Source organism: Nematostella vectensis, chromosome 7, assembly GCF_932526225.1.
Source record: "Nematostella vectensis chromosome 7, jaNemVect1.1, whole genome shotgun sequence".
In the NCBI taxonomy this organism is placed as follows: Eukaryota; Metazoa; Cnidaria; class Anthozoa; order Actiniaria; family Edwardsiidae; genus Nematostella; species Nematostella vectensis.
This window is the reverse complement of record NC_064040.1, coordinates 14564514-14586169: the sequence shown is the minus strand read 5'-3', so window position 1 is coordinate 14586169 and position 21656 is coordinate 14564514. Positions and strand designations below refer to the sequence as shown.

At 45.9% G+C, this 21656-nt stretch overlaps 1 protein-coding gene across 2 annotated transcripts; it reads left to right on the top strand.

Annotated features, from left to right (window-relative positions):
• The first annotated feature begins 93 nt into the window (after window positions 1-93).
• Window positions 94-21551, top strand: LOC116608844 (claspin). 2 transcript variants are annotated; one of them, XM_032369885.2, is made up of 17 exons: window positions 94-244; window positions 313-537; window positions 1075-1147; window positions 1913-2009; window positions 2799-3008; window positions 12425-12546; window positions 12757-12897; window positions 13268-13983; window positions 14344-14388; window positions 14730-14860; window positions 15263-15721; window positions 16093-16266; window positions 17031-17292; window positions 18957-19059; window positions 20027-20100; window positions 20404-20553; window positions 21264-21551. In XM_032369885.2, the coding sequence occupies exons 1-17, from the start codon at window positions 218-220 to the stop codon at window positions 21366-21368; spliced, it is 3114 nt and encodes a 1037-aa protein (XP_032225776.1). In that variant the 5' UTR covers window positions 94-217; the 3' UTR covers window positions 21369-21551. The 2 variants fall into 2 exon arrangements, with proteins under 2 accessions (XP_032225776.1, XP_032225775.1); XM_032369884.2 differs by having other exon boundaries at window positions 12757-12903.
• The last annotated feature ends 105 nt before the right edge of the window (window positions 21552-21656 follow it).

Here is a 21656-nt window from a genome sequence, read left to right as displayed (position 1 = left end):
ATCGCAAAAAAAATAACTGCGCATAAAATAATAGATTTGAAAAACAATTTTTCATTCTTGCAGTTTTCCTTGTGGCAGGCGTTAGGGCTCCCTGTGTTAAAACCCGCTGGTCTTTAGACTAAGGGCTCAGAATTCACTTTTGGCGCGAATATTTATAATATGGTTGGAAAAGCAAAGTTCAACAAAGCGAAGTTCTAGATATTTTCCTACCAAAATCATGGCGTCTGCTGTAGATGTTTTACAGGTAAATAGGTGCCATGGTACCGAATTATCATTTTAACGTACAATATTGACGTGGATTTTTTTTTGTAGTCTTTTGCGTCGAATAATGACTTATTTGATGCCGAGATAGGGGAGGAAAGCAATGGCGCGGAAAACGGCGTCCCTTCGGATACAGAGGAAAAACCTTTGAGTTCTACCTCTGAACATGACTCGAACGAGGAAAACGAAGCCCCAGCTAACGAAGGCAGTGATTCAGAGGACAAAGATAAAGATGAATTTGGGGGCTCGAATACCAAGGCTAAGCGTGGGAACAGGGTAATTTTGATCTGTGTTCCTAGATTCGTCAACAACCTACATCATCGGTCAGATTTTTTGATTTAGTCATCCAACTGATATATTCATGATCTTTATTTAACCAATTTCCCATAGTTTTCCATAGACCAGCAGGGGCGGATCTAGCTTTTCGTTAAAGGGGTGGTTTGGCTCAGTGACAAAGGGGGGAGGGGGTAAATTGTTGTTACATATGGCTTTCTGGCAGCCCAAAGGGGGAGAGGGTAATCCTCCTAAACCCTCCCCCTAGATCGGCTACTGACCAGGAATTTATTCATCATTTTACAATCAAAATGTTGTGGATGATGAACTGTCAATATCATGTTTGATAGTACATGCCATAGAAAATGATTGGAAATTTTTTTTTCTACAACAAACAAACAACAAAGAAAATCAAAACAACACACTTTTGCTCAAAATGCCCCCCCTAAAATAAATGATGAATAACCCCAGATATAGAAAGAAAAACATGCTCATTTATGTGCGTCGAAACTACTTACTGTTTTTGTATTCTATTCTCAGTCTCCAAAACCACGGAAAATGAAGAAAGCTGCAATTCAGTTAATTCACAGTGAAAGTCAGAGAATGGTCAGAGGTACGTTACTAGAGGGACGGCAGGATGCTTATTTGAGAAGTAAATCACTTAGTTGGACATGTTCACCCCTAACTAGACGTGAAGGTGGTATTTGAGGTGTAGATGAGACTGGGTAGGAGACATAGGAAACATGGCCGACTTCAAAGGCCTCAAACCTTGTTTGGTTTTTGGCCCTGTCATGTGCCTGTGTGAGGGCACAGGACAAGCTTACAATATAAAAGAATAGTAAACAAATAATATTTGATCTTTGTATCAATACCAACACTATCATTGTTTTCAAAACTTCACAGTATTGATGCAGATTCAAATGCTATTACTGTGTAAGATCACAGAGATTATTTGATAGAGCTGTACTCCATATAATGTTAGCCCTGCTCGGCACTTAACATAGCATATATGGCTGTATTAAACTAATTTTGTAGCAAAGGATGTAATAACAATAGCAAAATGATAAAGACAGATTAGGAAAAAATGAATAAAATAGCAATTTTCCCAAATAAATTGTTTTAAATACATGTATTTATTACTCTCATACAAATGTTTTCTTTTGCTGTACTCTTGGTCCGTGCATGTTCATGGCCATTTTAAAGGGTTGTTCAACATCACAAAATACCTATTTTTTACACTTTGAAATATACAGTTTCTTAACCAGTCTCCTCTACTAACTATGATTGAGTACTGTGAGTTTTCCACAGAAAGTAAACTCCAGTAGGTAAATGAAACTTCTTAGAAAACAACATCTGCCCTAACACTTTTTATCCACAGAATCTCTTCTAAAACTGCCTTATCATCAGCCGGAGGCCAAACCAATCTCACATTTCCTCAAACGTGTGCCAATTATTAAAGATGAGCCTATTAAAAAGTGAGTGTGGTTAAAGTGTAATTATACTACATATGCTTTTATAGATGGCTTACAAAAGCAGGGGCGGCTGAACTACCCTAGCCTTAAAGTGTGTGTTAAAGGGTTGGGGGTTGGCTCACGATAATAAATGGACACAAAATTTTTGGATTGAAGATGATTAATATGCATGGATTCTGGGAATGTGCTACAGGACACAGGGAAATTTTTGAAATATTTGTATTTCTGAAATGCTAAAAAAATGTTAAAATGTGTTGGAAATTAATTTCATTAAATCATTTAACTCATACCTAAAATTCTTTTAATCAAAAGTCATCAAAGACTTCCTAGTATGAATTTGCTGTTAAAAGCATAAGAACTTATAGTCAAACTCATATGGCTTTGCAACTGCCAATTTGCAAGAAATTAGATCCTTGCCTTGTTAAGAGAGAGTAGTCAATTTACCATGTAAACTACTAGTCATACTGTTGCACCATAAACCATTTAATTGCAAACAAAAACGCAATTGATTGGTCATAGTTGATTATGGAGCAGGGAGTTCATTAAGTTTCAGAGTAGGCAGTGGAGATTAATAACTAGGGAGTGGAGGTTATGTTATTTTATTAGTTCAAATTAAACATTAATCTACTTTTTTTAAAGTAGTCAGAGCTCAGAAAATAGTAGCTGGCTGTTCTGCTGGCCACCAGGCCTAAATGAAACCCCTAAGCTATTCCAAAACAAGAAATGTTTAGTAATTCATTTTCAATAACTCGTCTAGAAATCTTAACTTTATCCTTTTTCTATATTCATTAGATCTAATAACAAAAAGGCAAGCCAAGAAAATCAAAGTGTTGTTGATGGTGACAAAGATAATGAAGAGATCTCCGCCACTCCTCTTACTGTGATTAACACAGAAGCAAAAAATATTACACCAAAGCTTAGCACGGAGGATGATCCATTCTTCTTTGAAGAGACACCAACTTCAAAACCTCCGAACAAGGGGATACAGAGTCTAATGGAGAGGTAGGATGCAGGGTCTGATGGAGAGAAAGGGGTACAGGGTCTGATGGAGAGATCGGGGTACAGGGTCTGATGGAGAGATCGGGGTACAGGGTCTGATGGAGAGGTAGGGGTACAGGGTCTGATGGAGAGGTAGGGGTACAGGGTCTGATGGAGAGGTAGGGGTACAGGGTCTGATGGAGAGATCGGGGTACAGGGTCTGATGGAGAGATCGGGGTACAGGGTCTGATGGAGAGATCGGGGTACAGGGTCTGATGGAGAGATCAGGGTACAGGGTCTGATGGAGAGATACGGGTACAGGGTCTGATGGAGAGATAGGGGTACAGGGTCTGATGGAGAGATCAGGGTACAGGGTCTGATGGAGAGATCGGGGTACAGGGTCTGATGGAGAGATCGGGGTACAGGGTCTGATAGAGAGATAGGGGTACAGGGTCTGATGGAGAGATCGGGGTACAGGGTCTGATGGAGAGATCGGGGTACAGGGTCTGATGGAGAGATCGGGGTACAGGGTCTGATGGAGAGATAGGGGTATAGGGTCTGATGGAGAGGTACGGGTACAGGGTCTGATGGAGAGATAGGGGTACAGGGTCTGATGGAGAGGTAGGGGTACAGGGTCTGATGGAGAGGTAGGGGTACAGGGTCTGATGGAGAGGTAGGGGTACAGGGTCTGATGGAGAGATCAGGGTACAGGGTCTGATGGAGAGATAGGGGTACAGGGTCTGATGGAGAGATAGGGGTACAGGGTCTGATGGAGAGATCGGGGTACAGGGTCTGATGGAGAGATCGGGGTACAGGGTCTGATGGAGGGATAGGGGTACAGGGTCTGATGGAGAGGTAGGGGTACAGGGTCTGATGGAGAGGTAGGGGTACAGGGTCTGATGGAGAGGTAGGGGTACAGGGTCTGATGGAGAGGTAGGGGTACAGGGTCTGATGGAGAGATCGGGGTACAGGGTCTGATGGAGAGATCGGGGTACAGGGTCTGATGGAGAGATCGGGGTACAGGGTCTGATGGAGAGATCGGGGTACAGGGTCTGATGGAGAGATAGGGGTACAGGGTCTGATGGAGAGATCGGGGTACAGGGTCTGATAGAGAGATAGGGGTACAGGGTCTGATGGAGAGATCGGGGTACAGGGTCTGATGGAGAGATCGGGGTACAGGGTCTGATAGAGAGATAGGGGTACAGGGTCTGATGGAGAGATCGGGGTACAGGGTCTGATGGAGAGATCGGGGTACAGGGTCTGATGGAGAGATCGGGGTATAGGGTCTGATGGAGAGGTACGGGTACAGGGTCTGATGGAGAGGTACGGGTACAGGGTCTGATGGAGAGGTAATGGTACAGGGTCTAATGGAGAGATCGGGGTACAGGGTCTGATGGAGAGATCGGGGTACAGGGTCTGATGGAGAGATAGGGGGTACAGGGTCTAATGGAGAGATAGGGGGTACAGGGTCTGATGGAGAGATAGGGGGTACAGGGTCTGATGGAGAGATAGGGGGTACAGGGTCTGATGGAGAGATAGGGGGTACAGGGTCTGATGGAGAGATCGGGGTACAGGGTCTGATGGAGAGATCGGGGTACAGGGTCTGATGGAGAGATCGGGGTACAGGGTCTGATGGAGAGATCGGGGTGCAGGGTCTGATGGAGAGATCGGGGTACAGGGTCTGATGGAGAGATCGGGGTACAGGGTCTGATGGAGAGATCGGGGTACAGGGTCTGATGGAGAGATCGGGGTACAGGGTCTGATGGAGAGATCGGGGTACAGGGTCTGATGGAGAGATAGGGGTACAGGGTCTGATGGAGGGATAGGGGTACAGGGTCTGATGGAGAGGTAGGGGTACAGGGTCTGATGGAGAGGTAGGGGTACAGGGTCTGATGGAGAGGTAGGGGTACAGGGTCTGATGGAGAGGTAGGGGTACAGGGTCTGATGGAGAGATCGGGGTACAGGGTCTGATGGAGAGATCGGGGTACAGGGTCTGATGGAGAGATCGGGGTACAGGGTCTGATGGAGAGATAGGGGTACAGGGTCTGATGGAGAGATAGGGGTACAGGGTCTGATGGAGAGATCGGGGTACAGGGTCTGATAGAGAGATAGGGGTACAGGGTCTGATGGAGAGATCGGGGTACAGGGTCTGATGGAGAGATCGGGGTACAGGGTCTGATAGAGAGATAGGGGTACAGGGTCTGATGGAGAGATCGGGGTACAGGGTCTGATGGAGAGATCGGGGTACAGGGTCTGATGGAGAGATCGGGGTATAGGGTCTGATGGAGAGGTACGGGTACAGGGTCTGATGGAGAGGTACGGGTACAGGGTCTGATGGAGAGGTAGGGGTACAGGGTCTGATGGAGAGGTAATGGTACAGGGTCTAATGGAGAGATCGGGGTACAGGGTCTGATGGAGAGATCGGGGTACAGGGTCTGATGGAGAGATAGGGGGTACAGGGTCTAATGGAGAGATAGGGGGTACAGGGTCTGATGGAGAGATAGGGGGTACAGGGTCTGATGGAGAGATAGGGGGTACAGGGTCTGATGGAGAGATCGGGGTACAGGGTCTGATGGAGAGATCGGGGTACAGGGTCTGATGGAGAGATCGGGGTACAGGGTCTGATGGAGAGATCGGGGTACAGGGTCTGATGGAGAGATCGGGGTACAGGGTCTGATGGAGAGATAGGGGTACAGGGTCTGATGGAGAGATAGGGGTACAGGGTCTGATGGAGAGATCGGGGTACAGGGTCTGATGGAGAGATCGGGGTACAGGGTCTGATGGAGAGATAGGGGTACAGGGTCTGATGGAGAGGTAGGGGTACAGGGTCTGATGGAGAGGTAGGGGTACAGGGTCTGATGGAGAGGTAGGGGTACAGGGTCTGATGGAGAGGTAGGGGTACAGGGTCTGATGGAGAGATCGGGGTACAGGGTCTGATGGAGAGATCGGGGTACAGGGTCTAATGGAGAGATAGGGGGTACAGGGTCTGATGGAGAGATAGGGGGTACAGAGTCTGATGGAGAGATAGGGGGTACAGGGTCTGATGGAGAGATCGGGGTACAGGGTCTGATGGAGAGATCGGGGTACAGGGTCTGATGGAGAGATAGGGGTACAGGGCCTGATGGAGAGATAGGGGTACAGGGTCTGATGGAGAGATCGGGGTACAGGGTCTGATGGAGAGATCGGGGTACAGGGTCTGATGGAGAGATAGGGGTACAGGGTCTGATGGAGATATCAGGGTACAGGGTCTGATGGAGAGATAGGGGTACAGGGTCTGATGGAGAGATAGGGGTACAGGGTCTGATGGAGAGATAGGGGTACAGGGTCTGATGGAGAGATCGGGGTACAGGGTCTGATGGAGAGATCGGGGTACAGGGTCTGATGGAGAGATCGGAATACAGGGTCTGATGGAGAGATAGGGGTACAGGGTCTGATGGAGAGATAGGGGTACAGGGTCTGATGGAGAGATAGGGGTACAGGGTCTGATGGAGAGGTAGGGGTACAGGGTCTGATAGAGAGATAGGGGTACAGGGTCTGATGGAGAGATAGGGGTACAGGGTCTGATGGAGAGATAGGGGTACAGGGTCTGATGGAGAGGTAGGGGTACAGGGTCTGATGGAGAGATAGGGGTACAGGGTCTAATGGAGAGATAGGGGTACAGGGTCTGATGGAGAGATAGGGGTACAGGGTCTGATGGAGAAATAGGGGTGCAGGGTCTGATGGAGAGGTAGGGGTGCAGGGTCTGATGGAGAGATCAGGGTACAGGGTCTGATGGAGAGGTAGGGGTACAGGGTCTGATGGAGAGATCGGGGTACAGGGTCTGATGGAGAGATCGGGGTACAGGGTCTGATGGAGAGATCGGGGTACAGGGTCTGATGGAGAGATCGGGGTACAGGGTCTGATGGAGAGATAGGGGTACAGGGTCTGATGGAGAGATCGGGGTACAGGGTCTGATGGAGAGATCGGGGTACAGGGTCTGATGGAGAGATAGGGATACAGGGTCTGATGGAGAGGTAGGGGTACAGGGTCTGATAGAGAGATAGGGGTACAGGGTCTGATGGAGAGATAGGGGTACAGGGTCTGATAGAGAGATAGGGGTACAGGGTCTGATGGAGAGATAGGGGTACAGGGTCTGATGGAGAGGTAGGGGTACAGGGTCTGATGGAGAGATAGGGGTACAGGGTCTAATGGAGAGATAGGGGTACAGGGTCTGATGGAGAGATAGGGGTACAGGGTCTGATGGAGAAATAGGGGTGCAGGGTCTGATGGAGAGGTAGGGGTGCAGGGTCTGATGGAGAGATCAGGGTACAGGGTCTGATGGAGAGGTAGGGGTACAGGGTCTGATGGAGAGATCGGGGTACAGGGTCTGATGGAGAGATCGGGGTACAGGGTCTGATGGAGAGATCGGGGTACAGGGTCTGATGGAGAGATCGGGGTACAGGGTCTGATGGAGAGATAGGGGTACAGGGTCTGATGGAGAGATCGGGGTACAGGGTCTGATGGAGAGATCGGGGTACAGGGTCTGATGGAGAGATCGGGGTACAGGGTCTGATGGAGAGATAGGGATACAGGGTCTGATGGAGAGATCGGGGTACAGGGTCTGATGGAGAGATCGGGGTACAGGGTCTGATGGAGAGATCGGGGTACAGGGTCTGATGGAGAGATAGGGGTACAGGGTCAGATGGAGAGATAGGGGTACAGGGTCAGATGGAGAGATAGGGGTACAGGGTCTGATGGAGAGATCAGGGTACAGGGTCTGATGGAGAGATCAGGGTACAGGGTCTGATGGAGAGATAGGGGTACAGGGTCTGATGGAGAGATAGGGGGTACAGGGTCTGATGGAGAGATAGGGGGTACAGGGTCTGATGGAGAGATAGGGGTACAGGGTCTGATGGAGAGATAGGGGTACAGGGTCTGATGGAGAGATCGGGGTACAGGGTCTGATGGAGAGATAGGGGTACAGGGTCAGATGGAGAGATAGGGGTACAGGGTCAGATGGAGAGATAGGGGTACAGGGTCTGATGGAGAGATCAGGGTACAGGGTCTGATGGAGAGATCAGGGTACAGGGTCTGATGGAGAGATAGGGGTACAGGGTCTGATGGAGAGATAGGGGTACAGGGTCTGATGGAGGGATAGGGGTACAGGGTCTGATGGAGAGGTAGGGGTACAGGGTCTGATGGAGAGGTAGGGGTACAGGGTCTGATGGAGAGGTAGGGGTACAGGGTCTGATGGAGAGGTAGGGGTACAGGGTCTGATGGAGAGATCGGGGTACAGGGTCTGATGGAGAGATCGGGGTACAGGGTCTGATGGAGAGATCGGGGTACAGGGTCTGATGGAGAGATAGGGGTACAGGGTCTGATGGAGAGATAGGGGTACAGGGTCTGATGGAGAGATCGGGGTACAGGGTCTGATAGAGAGATAGGGGTACAGGGTCTGATGGAGAGATCGGGGTACAGGGTCTGATGGAGAGATCGGGGTACAGGGTCTGATAGAGAGATAGGGGTACAGGGTCTGATGGAGAGATCGGGGTACAGGGTCTGATGGAGAGATCGGGGTACAGGGTCTGATGGAGAGATCGGGGTATAGGGTCTGATGGAGAGGTACGGGTACAGGGTCTGATGGAGAGGTACGGGTACAGGGTCTGATGGAGAGGTAGGGGTACAGGGTCTGATGGAGAGGTAATGGTACAGGGTCTAATGGAGAGATCGGGGTACAGGGTCTGATGGAGAGATCGGGGTACAGGGTCTGATGGAGAGATAGGGGGTACAGGGTCTAATGGAGAGATAGGGGGTACAGGGTCTGATGGAGAGATAGGGGGTACAGGGTCTGATGGAGAGATAGGGGGTACAGGGTCTGATGGAGAGATCGGGGTACAGGGTCTGATGGAGAGATCGGGGTACAGGGTCTGATGGAGAGATCGGGGTACAGGGTCTGATGGAGAGATCGGGGTACAGGGTCTGATGGAGAGATCGGGGTACAGGGTCTGATGGAGAGATAGGGGTACAGGGTCTGATGGAGAGATAGGGGTACAGGGTCTGATGGAGAGATCGGGGTACAGGGTCTGATGGAGAGATCGGGGTACAGGGTCTGATGGAGAGATAGGGGTACAGGGTCTGATGGAGAGGTAGGGGTACAGGGTCTGATGGAGAGGTAGGGGTACAGGGTCTGATGGAGAGGTAGGGGTACAGGGTCTGATGGAGAGGTAGGGGTACAGGGTCTGATGGAGAGATCGGGGTACAGGGTCTGATGGAGAGATCGGGGTACAGGGTCTAATGGAGAGATAGGGGGTACAGGGTCTGATGGAGAGATAGGGGGTACAGAGTCTGATGGAGAGATAGGGGGTACAGGGTCTGATGGAGAGATCGGGGTACAGGGTCTGATGGAGAGATCGGGGTACAGGGTCTGATGGAGAGATAGGGGTACAGGGCCTGATGGAGAGATAGGGGTACAGGGTCTGATGGAGAGATCGGGGTACAGGGTCTGATGGAGAGATAGGGGTACAGGGTCTGATGGAGATATCAGGGTACAGGGTCTGATGGAGAGATAGGGGTACAGGGTCTGATGGAGAGATAGGGGTACAGGGTCTGATGGAGAGATAGGGGTACAGGGTCTGATGGAGAGATCGGGGTACAGGGTCTGATGGAGAGATCGGGGTACAGGGTCTGATGGAGAGATCGGAATACAGGGTCTGATGGAGAGATAGGGGTACAGGGTCTGATGGAGAGATAGGGGTACAGGGTCTGATGGAGAGATAGGGGTACAGGGTCTGATGGAGAGGTAGGGGTACAGGGTCTGATAGAGAGATAGGGGTACAGGGTCTGATGGAGAGATAGGGGTACAGGGTCTGATGGAGAGATAGGGGTACAGGGTCTGATGGAGAGGTAGGGGTACAGGGTCTGATGGAGAGATAGGGGTACAGGGTCTAATGGAGAGATAGGGGTACAGGGTCTGATGGAGAGATAGGTGTACAGGGTCTGATGGAGAAATAGGGGTGCAGGGTCTGATGGAGAGGTAGGGGTGCAGGGTCTGATGGAGAGATCAGGGTACAGGGTCTGATGGAGAGGTAGGGGTACAGGGTCTGATGGAGAGATCGGGGTACAGGGTCTGATGGAGAGATCGGGGTACAGGGTCTGATGGAGAGATCGGGGTACAGGGTCTGATGGAGAGATAGGGGTACAGGGTCTGATGGAGAGATCGGGGTACAGGGTCTGATGGAGAGATCGGGGTACAGGGTCTGATGGAGAGATCGGGGTACAGGGTCTGATGGAGAGATAGGGATACAGGGTCTGATGGAGAGGTAGGGGTACAGGGTCTGATAGAGAGATAGGGGTACAGGGTCTGATGGAGAGATAGGGGTACAGGGTCTGATAGAGAGATAGGGGTACAGGGTCTGATGGAGAGATAGGGGTACAGGGTCTGATGGAGAGGTAGGGGTACAGGGTCTGATGGAGAGATAGGGGTACAGGGTCTAATGGAGAGATAGGGGTACAGGGTCTGATGGAGAGATAGGGGTACAGGGTCTGATGGAGAAATAGGGGTGCAGGGTCTGATGGAGAGGTAGGGGTGCAGGGTCTGATGGAGAGATCAGGGTACAGGGTCTGATGGAGAGGTAGGGGTACAGGGTCTGATGGAGAGATCGGGGTACAGGGTCTGATGGAGAGATCGGGGTACAAGGTCTGATGGAGAGATCGGGGTACAGGGTCTGATGGAGAGATCGGGGTACAGGGTCTGATGGAGAGATAGGGGTACAGGGTCTGATGGAGAGATCGGGGTACAGGGTCTGATGGAGAGATCGGGGTACAGGGTCTGATGGAGAGATCGGGGTACAGGGTCTGATGGAGAGATAGGGATACAGGGTCTGATGGAGAGATCGGGGTACAGGGTCTGATGGAGAGATCGGGGTACAGGGTCTGATGGAGAGATCGGGGTACAGGGTCTGATGGAGAGATAGGGGTACAGGGTCAGATGGAGAGATAGGGGTACAGGGTCAGATGGAGAGATAGGGGTACAGGGTCTGATGGAGAGATCAGGGTACAGGGTCTGATGGAGAGATCAGGGTACAGGGTCTGATGGAGAGATAGGGGTACAGGGTCTGATGGAGAGATAGGGGGTACAGGGTCTGATGGAGAGATAGGGGGTACAGGGTCTGATGGAGAGATAGGGGTACAGGGTCTGATGGAGAGATAGGGGGTACAGGGTCTGATGGAGAGATCGGGGTACAAGGTCTGATGGAGAGATCGGGGTACAGGGTCTGATGGAGAGATCGGGGTACAGGGTCTGATGGAGAGATAGGGGTACAGGGTCTGATGGAGAGATCGGGGTACAGGGTCTGATGGAGAGATCGGGGTACAGGGTCTGATGGAGAGATCGGGGTACAGGGTCTGATGGAGAGATAGGGATACAGGGTCTGATGGAGAGATAGGGGTACAGGGTCTTATGGAGAGATAGGGGTACAGGGTCTGATGGAGAGATCGGGGTACAGGGTCTGATGGAGAGATAGGGGTACAGGGTCTGATGGAGAGATCGGGGTACAGGGTCTGATGGAGAGATCGGGGTACAGGGTCTGATGGAGAGATCGGGGTACAGGGTCTGATGGAGAGGTAGGGGTACAGGGTCTGATGGAGAGGTAGGAGTACAGGGTCTGATGGAGAGGTAGGGGTACAGGGTCTGATGGAGAGATCGGGGTACAGGGTCTGATGGAGAGATCAGGGTACAGGGTCTGATGGAGAGATAGGGGTACAGGGTCTGATGGAGAGATAGGGGGTACAGGGTCTGATGGAGAGATAGGGGGTACAGGGTCTGATGGAGAGATAGGGGTACAGGGTCTGATGGAGAGATAGGGGGTACAGGGTCTGATGGAGAGATCGGGGTACAGGGTCTGATGGAAAGATAGGGGTGCAGGGTCTGATGGAGAGATCAGGGTGCAGGGTCTGATGGAGAGATCGGGGTACAGGGTCTGATGGAGAGATAGGGGTACAGGGTCTGATGGAGAGATAGGGGTACAGGGTCTGATGGAGAGATCGGGGTACAGGGTCTGATGGAGAGGTAGGAGTACAGGGTCTGATGGAGAGATAGGGGTACAGGGTCTGATGGAGAGATAGGGGTACAGGGTCTGATGGAGAGATCAGGGTACAGGGTCTGATGGAGAGGTAGGGGTACAGGGTCTGATGGAGAGATAGGGGTACAGGGTCTGATGGAGAGATCGGGGTACAGGGTCTGATAGAGAGTTAGGGGTACAGGGTCTGATAGAGAGATAGGGGTACAGGGTCTGATAGAGAGATAGGGGTACAGGGTCTGATAGAGAGGTAGGGTGTACAGGGTCCGATGAAGAGATCGGGGTTTGATAGAGAGATGGGGGGTTACAACTTGTAAGAGATGATGATAAGGAAAAAACTTATCTATCCTGTTAACTCAATTTGTTTTTGTTGCAATTTGCAAGGTTTATGAAGCATGCCACTAAGCCATCTCCAAAAATTAAGAAAGCAGAGAAAACAGTAGAGGAGGCGAAATCACCAGTAGCTGCCCTGATACCAGAGGACAACATTGACAAATCCACCCCTGGTAGGCATAGTATCAGGAATGTCACAGTTTTAACTTGCTTAGCCATGTTGGAATTGTTTACTTGGTTGGCAGTGTATATGAAAAAACATCCAAAAACCTGCAGTAATATACCTGTGGTAGAGTATTAAAGGGCTATTCCTAATGTACCTAGGCTTACTTCACTGCATCAAAGTTTCTATAATTCTTATATTTCAATGTATACTTCGCCAGGTGCTAGACTAAAGATCCTGAAGGCACAACTGGAATCAAAGATGAAGCAACAACGAGCAAAGTTAAGGCAGATCCATGAAAGCCAACGGAAACTAGATGATGAGGAAATGAGTGAGGAGGAAGAGGAAGAAGATATTACGGGTGATGGTGTGTTCTATGATATTGCTCACACAGTGCTCTTGGTGGATGTGCTCATAATTTCACAAAAGCTGTTTTTTCCTAAGTCACTTACTTTTTTTTTTCACTATTTGTAATTTTTTGTAACTGGAAAAATTTAATGGAAACCTATACCAAAATTTTTGCAAAGCAAAACATATATATGCAGGATTGGAAAAAATTGTATTGCAACAGTGTGATTGCAATTTTGATCTGCCATTCTGTTTATCCTAAATCTGTCTATTTTTTTTCTGTTTTAGTAACATTTTGTATTTGCAATGGTTGCAAAATACAATGGTTTAGTAACATTTTTATTTGTCATGGTTTTTAATCCTAATTTGAGTTTTCTTTTCAGAATCTGACTCTGATGGTGAATTAGATAAGTGGAATGAAATAGATGAACGCCGACAAGAGGAAGGAATCAATTTTAATGATGATGTCAAAACATCCAAGTCAGAATTTGTAGATGATGAGGCTGAAGATGATGCTGATGATGATGATGATTATGACTATCTTGTTGATCATGCATCTGGATCTGATGGTGATGTGAGTGACGAAGGAAACTGTGATGGTGAAGATGCAAGAGGCAGCCATAAAATGTCTAAAAATAAGATAAAAAAGTTAAAAAAGTCTTTTAAATCCATCAGCAACACCAAATTAGTTATACAAAACAATGATGAGCAGACTATAGACTTGTTTAACGATTCAAGCTCAAGTAGTAAGTTATTCAACATGGAGGGTGCTAGGAGCTCCAAGCACCACAGTGAGGAGTCTGAAGGGCTCTGCCTACGCCTCGATAGCATTGAAGATGAAGAAGAGGAGGAGGAGGAGTTGACCAAGCTGAAGGAGTTTAAGACGCCTGCTCCAGTGTCATCCACAGAGACATCTCAGTCAAGTTTGGCAATCACATCAGATGCAGATGGCAGTAACGAGAGCAGTAGGATCCAAGCGGCACAGGGTGGCGGCCACATGATGCGTGAGAGCGACACTACCTCAGAACTGTCCTCTTTGTTTCCACACTTTGCCGATCGTGTGTCAGATTCCTCTAGAACTCATGGCACCCTCAAAACGGTATGAGCAACAAGTCTCAAATAAACTTAAACCAGCTCTTGTTGTTATGGTTAGATAATTTAGTCAGTTGAAATGTTGGACAATCATAAGATTGTTTGCCAAACATTTTTTTTGCATCCAACTGTACATATCCATGAAAAATACTCCAGACAACATTATTTAAATATGTGTTTTATTTGTAATTTGCTTAAAACAATAAAACTTGTGTGTTTTAGCTCTTCCTTTGTTTATCATGATGTTTCTCTTAGCTGTTGATCAAATGAGATTTGTAAAACTGTAATCATAATGTAGTTTAACCTTTTTGTATGACCACAATGCTTACAGTATACTGTATACATATTGTTATTCTATTTTTAACAGCCAGGAAAACTTTCGCAACTCACCTTACCAATTGAAGACTCACAGGTTAGTGTAAAATCGTTATTGCTATCCCATTATATTTTGAAAACAACCTTTTATTCAAGATACTTTGGTAAAGCTTATTTTGGTAAAGCTAATTAAAGTACTCATTCCTGAGGTTGTTCTCAAAAAGGTAAAAGATTATTAAAACAAAACAACCAGTGCATATAAAAAATAAAGTGATCCTTCAAGTTATGAAGTTTGTTTCGATCAATACTGATTTTTTCTACAAACATTCTTGGTAAGCCACAGTAGCTTGCATCACATAACTCAAATATCAAAGGCATATTTTGATGGCATGAGGTTCTAGTCCAAAATACACCTATTTGTCCTTCAACCTTTTACAGGATCTTTTTGAGAAAAATGATGAGAAGCAACCTACAAGTGCAACAGGGGCTTCGCAATCAGATGGTGCTAATGACTTCCACTTTAGTCTAGATGAGGACACTCAGTTCACCCAAATGCTGGACACACAAGGGTAGGCACTTGCTATGTGCCTCTATTATATGCTTATGCTAAGAATTTGAGGCCCTAAAACATAATTCTTTTATTTGTTCCATTTCAAACAAAATGGCACATGACAAAAGCTATCATTAAATAATAATATTGATGTGATACTTTTTAGAATTCCACTATATTCTGGAGCTCACCAAATGCAGATAATTTGAAACTGATCACGATTGTTTAGATAGCTATTTGCTAGTGTGCATCTCAGTGTTAAAAGTGTAAATTTTACTATGCTTGGTTGCGATGTGCAATTTTCTTTACTCTCATGCTCTTACTCATCGTGTTGTGACAAGATATGTTACCAAATGTGTTGCATTATTTTTTTTTAATATAAATTTGTACTCATACAGACAACTTATGTTACTCTTGTTAGGTTCCTTTATTCCTCCAAGAAACCAAAGAAACCCAAAACCTTGTTCGTCTTTGAGGACACCAACAAGGATGATGATGCTATGGACGAGATTCTTGGCCTATGTTCTGGAAAGTTTGGTGGTGATGGTGCCATCTCACAAGCTCCAAGACCCACTCAGGATCCCAATATGGATGAGATAATAGGACTCTGTTCAGGACAGTTCAGTGATAGCCTTCCTCAGGGTTCATGGAGCAAAAAGGGATTTAACTTTTCCGGTTCTCAAAGCAGTTATAGTAAGAGTTTGCAGGTTGAGGGTGAGGAAAGTAAAGAAAAAGCTGACGATAATGATAAGCCTGAAAATGATAATGAAGATGTTGGGAGTAAAGAATACTTAGATGAAATTCAAGATGATGATATTGATGACATTGATGATAAAAGTGGTGATGAGGAACTTATCAGCAAGCAAGGGAAGACTAAAAAGTAAGTTAAGAAAATATAGTGTCCCTAGAATATGTGATATGTTGCTGGAAGATCCAGTTCTTATGAACCCACCTTCAAGTTCCGCATGGCTTTTGTGGTCTAGAAAATAGACTAGAAAGACTGCAGAAAAGCCGTAGAAAAACAAATCCTGTGAAGTTGTGGTATGTACAGTAGGTCTGCTAATGTTTCAATTGTATCCCTTTGTCTGAGCATAACACTGAACGAAACTACTATTTTTTACTGTGACATAAACATACATACTACTTCAAGCTTGTTTTTATTGATTTTTTCTACTGTGTCTTTGCGTTGTTGTTTTCTTAGGGGTTAAACATTGTGTGTTTGGCAGATATAAACAATATTGTTGTATTTAGGGTTTTCGACAAGATGAATTTCTTGGAGGAGGAAGCAGAGTTGTCAGGAAGTGATGTTGGTTCAGATGAGGATGAGGACATCAACACGGATGATGATGAACTTGAGGAAGACTCGGATCAGGAAGAGCTTCCATCAGACCACGAACTCCAGAAACAGATCAACAAAGTTCACATGTATGTACCCATTTATTCTCACCTTTAACCCTGTTTGCTCTTTATTCAAATAAATAACACTGACCTGGCCTATATTTTCACCCTGTTTCCTGGACTCTCCCTGTTTCTTGGACTCACCCTGTTTCCTGGACTCAGCCTGTTTCCTGGACTTACCCTTTTTCCTGGACTCACCCTGTTTCTTGGATTCACCCTGTTTCCTGGACTCGCCCTGTTTCCCGGACTCACCCTGTTTCCTTGACTCACCCTGTTTCCTGGACTCTCCCTGTTTCCTAGACTCTCTTTGTTTCCTGGACTCACCCTGTTTCCTTGACTCACCCTGTTTCCTGGACTCTCCCTGTTTCCTAGACTCTCTTTGTTTCCTGGACTCACCATGTTTCCTTGACTCACCCTGTTTCCTAGACTCCTTGTTTCTTGGACTCACCCTGTTTCCTGGACTCTCCCTGCTTCTTAGACTCACCCTGTTTCCTGGGCTCTCCCTGTTTCCTAGACTCTCTTTGTTTCCTGGACTCATCCTGTTTCCTTGACTCACCCTGTTTCCTGGACTCTCCCTGTTTCCTAGACTCTCTTTGTTTCTTGGACTCACCCTGTTTCCTGGACTCTCTCTGTTTCTTGGACTCACCCTGTTACCTGGGCTCTCCCTGTTTCCTAGACTCTCTTTGTTTCTTGGACTCACCCTGTTTCCTGTACTCATCCTGTTTTCAAGACTTACCCTGTATGTTGGACTCTGATAAAGCAAGAATATCTCATTATTATTTAATTTCCAGGAAAACCATGATGGACCAAGACAAAGCAGAGCTGCGCCTGATGAAGGAGATGTACCTGCAGGATGGCGATCTGTTCACTGATGGGGAGGGAAGGAAAAGGAACTTCCGTTGGCGAGGCATTGACCAGAACTCACAGCTTGACCTGTTTGACAAGCGACTGTGGGGTGACGAGGATGGTGTCAATGTGGAACTCTTAACGGAAGAGGAAAGCAAGAGAAGAAAGGAGAGGTTCGAGAGAGATACATTCCTTAGGGAGGAGTTGGTAAGTGATTCTTGCTAACTTACTGGAGGGAGTAGGTGAGGTTCGAGAGAGATACATTCCTTAGGTAAGTGTGAGTAAGAGATGGTGAGTAGTTCTTGCTAACTAAGGGGGGGAGGGTGGATGGTTCAAAAGAGATACATTCCATAGGGAGGAGATGGTGAGTGGTTCTTGCTAACTAAGGGGGGGAAGGGTGGATGGTTTGAAATACATTCCTTAGGTAACAGATGGTGAGTGGTTCTTGCTAACTAAGGGGGGGGGGTGGATGGTTTGAGAGAGATACATTCCTTAGGTAAGAGATGGTGAATGGTTCTTGCTAACTAAGGAGGGAGGGTGGATGGTTTGAGAAAGATACATTCCTTAGGTAAGAGATGGTGAGTGGTTCTTGCTAACTAAGGGGGTGGGGCTGGATGGTTTGAGAAAGATACATTCCTTAGGTAAGAGATGGTGAGTGGTTCTTGCTAACTAAGGGGGGGGGTGGATGGTTTGAGAAAGATACATTCCTTAGGTAAGAGATGGTGAGTGGTTCTTGCTAACTAAGGGGGGGGGGGTGGATGGTTTGAGAGAGATACATTCCTTAGGTAAGAGATGGTGAGTGGTTCTTGCTAACTAAGGGGGGGAGGGTGGATGGTTCGAGAGAGATACATTCCATAGTGAGGAGATGGTGAGTGGTTCTTGCTAACTAAAGGGGGGGAGGGTGGATGGTTTGAGAGAGATACATTCCTTAGGTAAGAGATGGTGAGTGGTTCTTGCTAACTAAGGGGGGGAGGGTGGATGATTTGAGAAAGATACATTTCTTAGGTAAGAGATGGTGAGTGGTTTTTGCTAACTAAGGGGGGGGAGGGTGGATGGTTCGAGAGAGATACATTACTTAGGGAGATGGCAAGTGGTTCTTGCTAACTTAGGGGAGGGAGTAGGTGATGTTAGAGAGAGATACATTCCTTATGTATCTGGCAAGTGGTTCTTGCTAACTTTAGATTAGGGGAGGCGGTTCGAGAGAGATACGTTCCTTAGGGAGGAGATAGTGAGTAGTTCTTGCTAACCTAGGGGGGAAGGGTGGGTGGTTCAAGAGAGATACATTCAAGTAAGTACGCAGCTGCTTTGTCTCCTATTATCTTTGTTCTACAAAGGAGTTCTTTTGTCTCTATTCTTCTTGTTCTTTGTGTTGAGGTGCGGATATCGTTCATTTGCCAATCAAATTGCAGCTTGTAAGAGCTGCGTACTGGCCCATACATTCCATAGGGAGGAGATAGTGATTGGTTCTTGCTAACCTAGGGGGAAGAGGGGGAGGGTGTTCGAGAGATACATTTCTTAGTGAGGAGATGGTAGGTGGTCCTTGCAAACTTAGGGCAGGGGGAGGCGGTTCGAAAGTGATACACCCCTTAGGAAAGAGATAGTGAGTTGTTCTTGCTAACCTAGGGGGGAAAGGTGGGTTCCAGAGATACATTTCTTAGTGAGGAGATGGTAGGTGGTCCTTGCAAACTAAGGGCGGGGGAGGGGGTAGAGGATTGAAAGATATGTCAAAAGTCGCCTTAGATATAGTTAGACATACTGCTCAACTATGGTTGAGAGAAACAATCTAGAAGTCATAGTTCAGGAAAATAGTGAGTAAGGTTTATTTGTGGAGAAGGGAACTCATCCTTTATGTATCGATCTGTCCTATGCAGAAAAAGGGCAGAAATGAGAACATGATCCATGACACAGACGAGAACAGTCAGAGCATCTTGAACATCATCAAGGACACCAGCAGTACAACAGCGGCAGCAACAGGTATCAGATATTATTAGCTATGGCATGATATTATACACGGTATGTGATATAGCATGATATTATTATACGGAAGTACAACAATAGGTATGTGATATATATAGCATTATTACACGGAAGTACAACAATAGGTTTGTGATATTGTTACACGGAAGTACAACGATAGATATGTGATATAACATGATATTATTACACGGAAGTACAACGATAGATATGTGATATAGCATGATATTTTACACGTGAGTGCAAACAATAGATATGTGATATAGCATGATATTATTACACGGAAGTACAACAATAGATATGTGATATAGCATGATATTATTACACGGAAGTACAACAATAGATATGTGATATAGCATGATATTATTACACGGAAGTACAACAATAGATATGTGATATAGCATGATATTATTACACGGAAGTACAACAATAGATATGTGATATAGCATGATATTATTACACGGAAGTACAACAATAGATATGTGATATAGCATGATATTATTACACGGAAGTACAACAATAGATATGTGATATAGCATGATATTATTACACGGAAGTACAACAATAGATATGTGATATAGCATGATATTATTACACGGAAGTACAACAATAGATATGTGATATAGCATGATATTTTACACGTGAGTGCAAACAATAGATATGTGATTAAGCATGATATTATTACACGGAAGTACAACAATAGATATGTGATATAGCATGATATTATTACACGGAAGTACAACAATAGATATGTGATTAAGCATGATATTATTACACGGAAGTACAACAATAGATATGTGATATAGCATGATATTATCACATGGAAGTACAACAATAGATATGTGATATAGCATGATATCACACAGGCGTTATATGCTATTTAACTTGATTAACAACAACATGAATGTGAAAACGATATTGCACACACTAGTAACATCAATTTATTGTGTGGATTTGCTTTTAACAGTAACGCCCAAAGCACAGCAACAGCCTTCCAGACATTTGAAGGTCTCTTCCTGTCCCAAATTACAGAGAATTCCGGTAAGAGTGGGTAATAATGAGACTTCCGGAAAGAGCATCTTACAATTCCATTGTTTCTGTTAACATGGGTATTTTTGCGTCCACAAATGTTCACGCATCGTAGCTTTCCCCCCTTTTCGGGCGCCTTATCTTTTTTCATTTGAGCAGTATTAAACTGCAAAGGTTTATAATTCTTGTTTTTATTTCAACATGCATTTCAAAAACCGCGAAAACTTGCTTATGATTCTCATTCTGTCTAGGATTAGTGCACAGTCTTTTGGGGCTAAGTCTTACGTGTTTTTTTTTTTTTTTTTTTTTTTCTAGTCTCAGAAGGGATCGTTCCTTAATCGTAGCAAGGCCACTCTGAACAGGCTCTCCTCTATAACGGCCAACACGCCGAACGCGTCATCCTCCGGGAGAACCTTCGTCTTCCAGGCCGTGTCAGACAAGGACAAAGCTGAGAGTAACCCCAAGGTAGTAACTATCTTTACATTTTTCATCTAATCTTGTATACAGGCGATCTCCATCTAACGCACCTCCATTTAGTACACACCCTCCTCAAAGCGGATACTTGCCATAGTCCTGATTTCTTTTGACAGTCAATCTCTGTAAATTATACCTCCGTAAATCGAACACCTCAATTAAGCTGTCGTGGACGCTACTAGACAGTCCTGCCACAATTTTTTTTTTCTGGAAAAATAGATTGTGATTTGTCTTCATGGATAAATAAAAACGCTAAAAAACTTGAAATAAATATGGAAAATTTCCGGCAATATTAGCAGTATTAATATTTTGGCAATATTAGCAGTATTAATAATTTGACGCCTTTGACGCCTCTACTTTCAAAGTAGTTCTTGTTCTTTTGCCAGTCAAACTCTGAGACGGGGTCCATAGACTTTGACTCCATTCAGGGGGTACAGTGTCTTGTAACCCCGTTGTAGGGGAATAGGGAGAGAGGATGGAAACTGGGCAAGTAGTTCTCCCACTAAGGCGTAAAAAATATATTCAATAAGCGCCCTTTGTCCCCTAAAAATTAGAATGCCCAATGGCCGAAGCAAGATTGTTAGTTTCGTACTGATCGTCTTTGAGTTTTTCTCAAATTTAATATTTATATTCTTTAAATGATACTTGTGACAAAGTCCACCTATTAATCTTATCCTTTTCCTGTTTTTTTCTTTCTGTAGAAAATGCCTCGGACTGTCTCGATGATAGAACCTGCCGCCAAGAGACCGAAGCTCGACCGAAGTTTGAGCGATGCTGCGAAAGGAAGCATCTTCGCAATGTTATAGTCCTCCGATGTAACACCGAGTATCCCTAAATAAGATCAGCAAAAAGAAGGACCTCATGAACGAAAATTTCTGTACATAACAAATGACGCCTAAAATTGTAAATCATATGCTCACTGGTTTTAAATTTATATGTGACTAAAACTGTTTTACGCTTTATATTGTAATAAAAGCTGTAGAAAAATATGTTCTTTGGTATGAAAAGTTTGATCAAGGCACTGAAGCAATAAAAGTAACAAAGAGTACAGGGAAAGCCAGATGCTTAATTCAAATTACGCATAAATTTGAAAA

Bases quoted from the DNA above. Each gene is read 5' to 3' on its own strand.
- LOC116608844 (XM_032369884.2), top strand. From the start codon at position 218: ATGGCGTCTGCTGTAGATGTTTTACAG. The intron at 14,861-15,262 runs GTAGGCACTTGC...TACTCTTGTTAG, and splicing joins CAAATGCTGGACACACAAGG to GTTCCTTTATTCCTCCAAGA. The intron at 19,060-20,026 runs GTATCAGATATT...TGCTTTTAACAG, and splicing joins TACAACAGCGGCAGCAACAG to TAACGCCCAAAGCACAGCAA.